Source organism: Hyposmocoma kahamanoa, unplaced genomic scaffold (assembly GCF_003589595.1).
Source record: "Hyposmocoma kahamanoa isolate Upper Pololo Valley unplaced genomic scaffold, ASM358959v1 90326, whole genome shotgun sequence".
Taxonomy (NCBI): domain Eukaryota; kingdom Metazoa; phylum Arthropoda; class Insecta; order Lepidoptera; family Cosmopterigidae; genus Hyposmocoma; species Hyposmocoma kahamanoa.
Window position 1 is genome coordinate 2,986 of NW_020654612.1, and position 8,843 is coordinate 11,828.

At 47.0% G+C, this 8,843-nt stretch overlaps 1 protein-coding gene across 1 annotated transcript; it reads left to right on the forward strand.

The window, feature by feature from the left end:
• Window positions 1-3,870: 3,870 nt before the first annotated feature.
• Window positions 3,871-4,584, forward strand: LOC113236243 (nascent polypeptide-associated complex subunit alpha, muscle-specific form-like). Its single transcript, XM_026472249.1, has one exon. The coding sequence runs from the start codon at window positions 3,871-3,873 to the stop codon at window positions 4,582-4,584; it is 714 nt and encodes a 237-aa protein (XP_026328034.1).
• Window positions 4,585-8,843: the final 4,259 nt, after the last annotated feature.

Genomic DNA, 8,843 nt, shown 5'->3' on the forward strand with positions numbered 1-8,843 from the left:
GCGGGGTGTGGTGGGGTTGTAATGGTCAGCTCCAGTCGGTTTGAGTGAGCATGAGACTGGTTTGTGCGTGAGTTCTCGTTGACCCGGAGCTGCGTGTAAAATTTATAAGCGAGGAGAAGGAAGGGGAACGGTTAAATGTAAGGGTACAGTATTGATATCTAGTATTTTACTTCCCCGAGTTTACATTAGGAGTATACAGATATGCTTACTGCTCTTATCAGTTACATATAAAAGGTTAACTTTAAGTATTTTTAAAGCTAATACACTGCACTAAGAGTTTTGGAAAGTACACGAGTGACACAAGGACACTTCACTTATACGTCACTGACCTGGAATTTACCGGATGCACTTTTATATTACATACCAGACCCGCTGCGAAGACAGCGTAGTTCCTACAGGAGTAACGCAGTTATATGTAGATGCAGACCACCCGTGGAGCACATAACACGTGATCGGGCACAGCCGAACAAAAGTTACGGCGCATTTGTCCCAGCCATTCAGTTGATGGCGAGATTTGAAATTAAAAGTACCAAAAAAAAACCCTGCAACAATACAGATTGTTACAGTACATTGAAATAAATGACGAAACATCTAGCCAAGGAAAGAATCCGGAGGTCATCTCACCATGCGGTCCGGTGACACGGGTTTTACGTCTGGTACAGGGTTCAGAGACCCATAATTACGGCATCATGGATACTCCTGGTTTTCATTATAAATGAAGGTATTGGGCGACCATGCCCCCAATGGGATAAATCACCGCAGATATAGAAATCAGGAACACCTTGCGAGTCGACGTGTCGAGCAGAAAAACAAGCTTCCGCCGAATTCCTCCTAAGAGATGTTACCCGCAAACAACGCCACGGACAATCTATCGATTCATCTAGATGAAGCTCCCAAGTCTTATTACCTAAACCCGCTAGAATACAGGGCGATTCCTGGTTTACGTATATTACTTTACAGGAAGTACTTGGCAAATATTAAAGAACAGCTATAATTTACATGAAGCTCGACTACAGAAGTAAAATCGAGTTTATTGGTACGCAGCATTAGTATTCTGCGTTACCATACAAGAAAAATTAGCCAGGATTGGTGTTTTCAAAAATATGTCAAAGTAAAGGGTTTCATTCACGATATTGATTTTATAGAAAAATTGTTCACCAACAGTTAATATATATGAGAATGGTTTAAATAATAGATTACACCAACACTTAAGAATTTCAACTAATTTATCTAATTATTTTTAAACTATAACGTCAAAGTGACATTCTGTACAACAATGGTGAAAAATACCAAGGAGAGAAGATACATTTTGTTTTTGTTTTGTATTTAGGAGATCTACCAAAACAAATATGTTACAGGGTATCTAAAGCTAGGGAGGGGCGGAGAGTTTCCGTTCTCGTTACTTTTTTTCTTCTCTGGAATAGCTGTTTATTAATGCCCGCCTAAAATTTCATCACCATCAATCTTTGAAGTCAATGAACCCACGAATGAAGATACAGATGATCTTCAGCTTATTGAGTTACAAATAAAGAACAAAATTGCCTTTTTTAGCGCACAATAAAAAACCACTACAGACATCGTAGGCGCAGCGGCGATCAAGCAAAATGGCTTTGTGTGGTTTAAGATAGAAACTGTGGAAGATAATAATTTAAATGAAAAGGTCGTAACCCTAACAAGCCGGGACCAGCTTCACGGCAGTAAAACAGAAAACTTCCGGTCCACAAATCTATTAAAGGTCGGGTTAAGAAGGTAACAAAGAAGTAAGGAGTAAAGAGTAAGACTGTAACAATAAAAAGGTATATATAGAAAAACTGGTACATAAATATAAAACACTACGCTTCCTAAATTGATGAAAAAGATATTAATTAGACACTTACTCCTAAAAGGGCCGAGTTATACTGAATTACAGATACGTATTCATGGGTACATGATAAGGCTGTAGACTGTTATACACTTATTAGAATTGACACATGATTCAGATTATACTATAATGATTATAATTTAGTAAAGAATCAAAATTAGATGCAATTGAATTTAAACAGCTCCGTCCGCTGTCGCGAGCGAGCAGGGAGTGACGATGGAACTAAACAAAATCAGAATGTGAAGCAAAAGAACGGAATAATTAAAAATATAAAAACGAGTGGCCAGGAACCGGAGAAAAGCAATAAAAATATAGGATGACGATGCAAGGAGGTCACATAACAGTCTAACTCTTCGAAATCAATGTATAAATGTAATTTGAAGGGGGTTTTATCTGATACTGAATGTGTTGTAGTCAAGCTATGGTGGTAAGCTTCACGTCTGTCCGTAACAGTTGCAGTGCCATTCAGAGATTTAACGGCCGTTCCCAATAACTTCAGTTAGCGATAGATTGGTACCGAAGATAAGCAGTATGTTTCTATCTATCTTTCAATTACGTCTCACAAACCTAGGTAACGGCTATCTATCCATCACATTCGATAGATAGAGTTCACCATCTGGCCCTCTCCTGCGTTTCGTTACTTCAAACGCCAGTAAAAACAATATTGCCGTAAATGGTCTTTTTTCGCGAAAATTCTTTACAAAAATATGAACTATAACGAAATTTAAACCAGAATAGTATACTTTTGCTAATTGTAATCTAAATCGCACAGATGGGGCATTGCCACTGTACCCGTCACCCTGAGACATAAGTTTACAAGTCCCATGTGCTTGTAATTACACCAGCACTCTTGAACTTTAAAACCGTAACGCAGTAATGCTCACATTACTACTGGGTGGCAGAAATAGGTAAGGTGGCAGTACTTCCCTGGACGGACTCTTTCACAAGAGCAATTACATTTTAATGTCATTTTAATTTCTATTGTAAATGATTAGAATAATATCAAACATATATTTGATACGAGTGTTAATAAGCGCATTCCTTTATTGAAGGACAAGGATGCTGTTATAATATCTGTAGGATCCAAAATACGTTCTACTGCCTAGCGAGGTTCTCCCCTAACGCGGCAATTTAGGCCATTGTTCAGCAATGCGGCTTGTAAACTTTACGCATCTTCAAAAAGTTTTCTTACTCACGTCAAAAACTTTTTTGTCCTTTAACAAGCACATGATTCGAAATGACTCGCAAGGTGCAATTGCCTGCTGGGAGACATAAATCTTCCAAATATGAAAGGCAGCTCTCTCAACTAGGCAATGATAGCTAGTTAAATTAAACAATATAGTGATGCTAGGGGTGTGTTAGTTGTTCCACCTCCACGTGTGCGAAGTCTTTGAGCAGTCTGTGGTAACATGTTATCACAGAACGCCCAAGGACGTAGCCGGTACACCCTGGGGCCAACACTGACAATCCTCAGCTTCAGTCTGAGAATTGTCAGTGAGGGCGCGAAGCGATCAACACGGCCCGGCCATGCGTTTCTGGGGGTGGACCATGGCACGTGGTGGGCAGTCTAAAGTTACACCCTCCTGCGTTAATGCCTACGCAGTTGAGCGCCGTACGCAGGGATGAAGGAATCCTGGGGGGTTGAGCCCGAGCGGGATGGGGACTCCGGCAAGCAATACGCCCCCTTTGGCCCTGATTTCCTGCTAAACGGTAGCCCTGTGATTAGCCAACACAGGGAAATGGCATTGTGTCCCGTCAGAGGGCCACAGGCGAGGTGTGGGGGGGACGGACTCGGCCATGCTGACGGGGTGAGTATGTGCGGAACACCTGGCTGACTTTGATCAGGTCAGCCAGCCGCACATTTCGAGCCCCTGATGTCGCGCAGTGAGCTCCCAACTCTTGCACCTATACTCTCCTGACAATCCTGGTGTCCCGAATGGGACATCCCCAAAGGTGCGGGCTCCGTGGTGGGTGGGAAGTCAGGAGAATGAATTCTAGGAACACATAACATGGATTTGAACGATCATCTTTTAAATACCAACACCCAAAACCCAAAACCGGCGGTACTGGAGGGGAAACCCAAAAGTGCCCCACAAGCAACTACAAACACACAGCGCCCTACGGTGAGCGGTAGGCCAAAGGGGAAACCCCAAGGTCAGCCGAGCACCGATGCTGGTGCTAGCACCACACCAGCGGTTGTGGCCCAAACCCCAGGTTCTGCGGCCCCCGCTCAAAACCCATCAAACGCGGCCCTTGAAGCAGGGTGGACCTTGGTGAGTCGCAAGCCCAAATCCAAGGCCACGGCACCCATCCGCAAGGAAGGGACTAGTGGCCACGGCGAGCGCCCACCTCCGGCCCCCAGTGGGAGCAAGAGACGCCCTGCCCGAAAAAACAAGAAGGCCCGTCGTAGAGAACGCGAGCGACGCACTTCACACAACCCCCTGCCGAAGGAGGGAGAGGCGAGGCCCCCAGTGGGTGGCGCGAGTGGCCCAGGGACTGCATCAGCACGGTCAAATGGGTCGGTCGCGCACCCCACTGGAAGGCCCCCCCCCCTTCTAACAGCAAACCGGGAGAGAGCAGGCAGAGGTCCTCGACCATTGCCAAACGTGCCCGCCTTGACGAGACCATATCTCCTAGAGGCGAGCACAAGCGGCAAAAGGTTGAGAGGCCCGCTCAGCAACGCACCTACGCCGAGGCCACCAGGCCCGAACTCATGGCTGTAATTACTTCAGCCAAAACTGGCTACATACGGAGCCCCGATGCCGACATGGTTCAGGTGGCCCTATGTCAGCGCCTCACGCAAGGAGCGGAGGAGTGCAGCGAGGAGGACGTCGGCCCACAGTTTCGTGGTAAACCTGTCTACAGTGACGGGTCCCTGAAACTGTGGTGTCAGGACACAGCCACCTTCCAGTGGCTAGAGGATGCTATTAGCACCATCAGGCTGCCATCCGGGGAGCCCCTCTCATTGAAAAATGGGGTGGAGGCTCCCCGGAGGGTGGTCTGTGGACTACTCATCCCTGGTCACTGGGAGGATGCGCGTCGAATCGGCCGCACCCTCAAGTGGCAAAACCCGTGGGCGGAGGCACACCGCTGGGTTGTTCACAGGCTGCAGCAGCATAGTGGCAACTCCTTTGTAGTGGTGAGCCTCCCAGAAGAGCTCGTCCCCGCTATCCTGGGGCATGGCCGGCGCCTAACCTTCCAGTTGGGCACGGTCTACCTCAGGTTTAGATCAAAGAGGGGCCTGTACACAGATGTGCCACCCGAGAAGACGGGCACAACAACGACGCGGATGGACGTCTCCCCGGAGCCCTCCACCTCCTCCAATATTCCCGGAGAAGGTGAAGGGCCCTCCTCGACCCCCGTCTCTGCGGACGCCGCTGTCAAACCGGTGGCGACCAGCAGTGACGACGAGTGCGTGTTGGGGATGAGAGACATCCGACTGAGCGAGGACGTGGACGAGGAGCTGCTATCATCTGATGGCGGTTTCCCCCTCGCTCAGTAAACTTCACATCGTCCAGAGCAACCTCCACCACAGCCAGGCCGCAACGGTTCAGCTCCGGAAATGGTTGGAGGCCAACAACACAGCCATGGCACTAATCCAGGAACCGTGGATTAGTGCCCGTGGCCAAATAAATGGACTCTCACATCTGAGAGGTAAGCTACTATCGACTACCATCTCAGATAAACCTAGAACTTGCATATATTACTCCAATAACTTACATGTACAGCCACTAACTGAATTCTGTTCCAGAGACCTGTGTGCCGTAAAGCTTTTAGCAGACGCGGCCACGGGTCTGCCTGAAGTGGTGCTCGCCTCTGTCTATATGGCGGAGACTGATGTGCCACCACCACAGGAAATGGTTCAGCTAATCAACTACTGCGAGCAGAACGGCCAGAATATCATCGTGGCTACTGACTCCAATGCCCACCATCCGTTGTGGGGCATGGAACTCGCAAATGATAGAGGTAAGAACCTAACAGAATACTTATTCACAACTAACCTTCAAATCCTTAATAAAGGTATAGTACCAACTTTTATAAATAAAAGATGTAGAACTATTATAGACCTAACCCTAGCGTCAGAAGGAGCAGTGGACCTTATCCACAACTGGCACGTGTCCGAAGAAGCATCTTTCTCGGACCACAGATGGATAAGATTCAGCTTAGAAACAACTATTAAAGAACAACAACCGAAACGGAATCCCAGAAAAACCGACTGTAAACTATACGCGGACAAACTACACCAGAACCTGGGAGAACCGGGAGCACCGGGAAGACTACTGGGCACAGCACAGATAGAAACACAGGTTAAAGAACTAACATCAAACATATTGAACAGCTATAACTCCGCATGCCCACTGAGTGACGCAGCCCCGCGACAAGGTCGACACTGGTGGGGACCTGAGCTTGAGAGGCTACGAAGAAGGGTAAGGAGACACTTCAATAGAGCAATGAACACATGCGCGGATGAGGACTGGGAAAACTACAAGACGGCCAAATCCAAACTAAAAAAGCGCATACGGTTCAGGAGCACCGCGTCATGGCGAGGCTACTGCGGGAACATCACGTCTTGCGCACAAGCAAACAGAATAAGGAAAATCCTAGGCAACTCAAATTCAACTGAGCTAGGTTCAATACGCAAAATAGATAACACATACACAACTTCCCCTGCGGAAACGGAAAGAACCCTACTGGAAGTACATTTCCCAGGATGTAGGTTCGTCCAAGACGACAGGTGTGTAGAAATGAACTACACCACATCGATCCATAACTGGCGATACGCAGAACAAGTAGTGACATACGAAAAGACAAAATGGGCAGTAAACACATTTGAACCATACAAAGCTCCGGGCCAAGATGGAGTATTCCCTGCACTCCTACAATGGGGCGGGGACACACTGGTCCAGCACCTGGTCAGCATCTTTCGGGCCTGTCTAGCATTCAGCTATGTGCCCCACAGCTGGCGAGAGGTAAAAGTCATATTTATACCGAAACCAGGAAAACCCGACTACACTGACGCGAAGTCCTTCAGACCAATCAGCCTCACATCGTTCTTCTTGAAGACTTTAGAAAGGATATGTGACAGAGAACTGAGGGATGGAGCGCTTAAGAACATTCCATTACACGGTAACCAACATGCATACAGCCAAGGCAAATCCACTGAATCGGCCCTACATGCCGTTGTGGGCAAGATAGAAGTGGCCCTTAAAGACAAAGCAATCTGCCTAGGCACCTTTATAGATATTGAAGGAGCCTTCGATAAAACCAACTTCTCCAGCATACAATCAGCAATGAAAAGACACAAAGTAGACGAAGTGCTAATTAGCTGGATTAGCAACATGCTGAAACAAAGAACAATAAAAACAACAGCAAATGAGACCCCATGGGCCATAGTAGCGAAGGGGTGCCCTCAAGGAGGGGTATTGTCGCCTCTGCTGTGGAACATGGTCGTAAATGACCTTATCATTAAACTCAACAAAGAACATTTCTATACAATAGGATATGCTGATGACATAGCTATACTGGTAACAGGAAACTATGCCAATACACTCTGCGACATTACACAAGCGGCTCTCCGAATTGTGGAAAGATGGTGCAGAGCATATGAACTATCGGTAAATCCAACAAAGACGGAACTAGTAATGTTTACCAACAAACGACTACTAGGTAACTACCGATTACCCAAACTCTTCTGCACAGAACTACAGATATCAACCGAAGTCAAGTACTTGGGAGTAATACTGGACAACAAGTTGAACTGGAACAAACATCTGGACAACAAAATTAAAAAAGCTACTATCACCTTCTGGCAGTGCCATAGAATGGTGGGTAAACAATGGGGACTATCACCCAAGATAACACTATGGCTCTACACTGCGGTGATAAGACCCATGATCAGTTACGGCGCGATAGCATGGTGGCCACGAACCAAGCTGACGACCGCAACCGACAAGCTGGACAAATTCCAAAGACTCGCTTGCATGGCGACGACCGGCTGCATGAGGACGACCCCAACTGCGGCCCTCGAAGCGCTGCTGGACCTTCGACCCCTCCCACTGTTCATCAGACAGGAAGCGGCGTCAACAGCAGTGCGTCTAAACAGAGCCGGCCTCTGGAAGCACATGAGGACCCCACATACAGAAATCCTTTACAAGATTGTCAATGAGGAACCGCTACTGGAGGCGGTTGTGGATAGGATCCCAAAACAATACATCTTTGACAAGAAATACAAGATACAATTATTTGAAGATCCCAACGAAGGACTAAACCCCAGAGAGGTCCAAGTCTTCACAGATGGATCTAAAACAAACTCAGGAACAGGTACTGGGGTATTCTCAGAAGACCTCAATATCAGGATATCAGCACCGCTTGGTGACCACAACACAGTATTCCAGGCTGAATGCATGGGCATCAAGTTGGCGGCAGAAGCAATCATAGCGAGAAGAGTAAAGAACTACTCCATTCGAATACTCTCTGACAGTATGTCAGTACTTCAAGCACTGAATAGCTATGACATAAACTCAGGGCTCATTTACGAATGCCATCAAGCACTCATGGAGGTATGTATACAAAACCACGTAACTCTTCAGTGGATTAAAGGACACAGCGGCTCACGTGGCAATGACGCAGCAGATGAACTAGCCAGGAAAGGGTCGGAGACGGACGCTGTAGGACCAGAACCGATAGTGTCCCTCCCCTGCCAATGGTCCAGAACAACTATACACAAAGGTACAAAATCTTTACATAATAATACATGGACCACCCTTACGGTTTGTAGACAGGCGAGGGAAGCACTCCCAACGCTCAACGCCAGTCTATCTCGAATACTAATTAAACTTAAAAGGCAAGAGCTTCGCACTCTAACTGCCGCGCTAACGGGTCATGGTCCGTACAATAAACACCTTTTCAATTTAGGTATCACAGACAGCCCTCTATGCAGAGCGTGCATGGAGGGGGAGGAAACGGCTGCGCACATCCTACT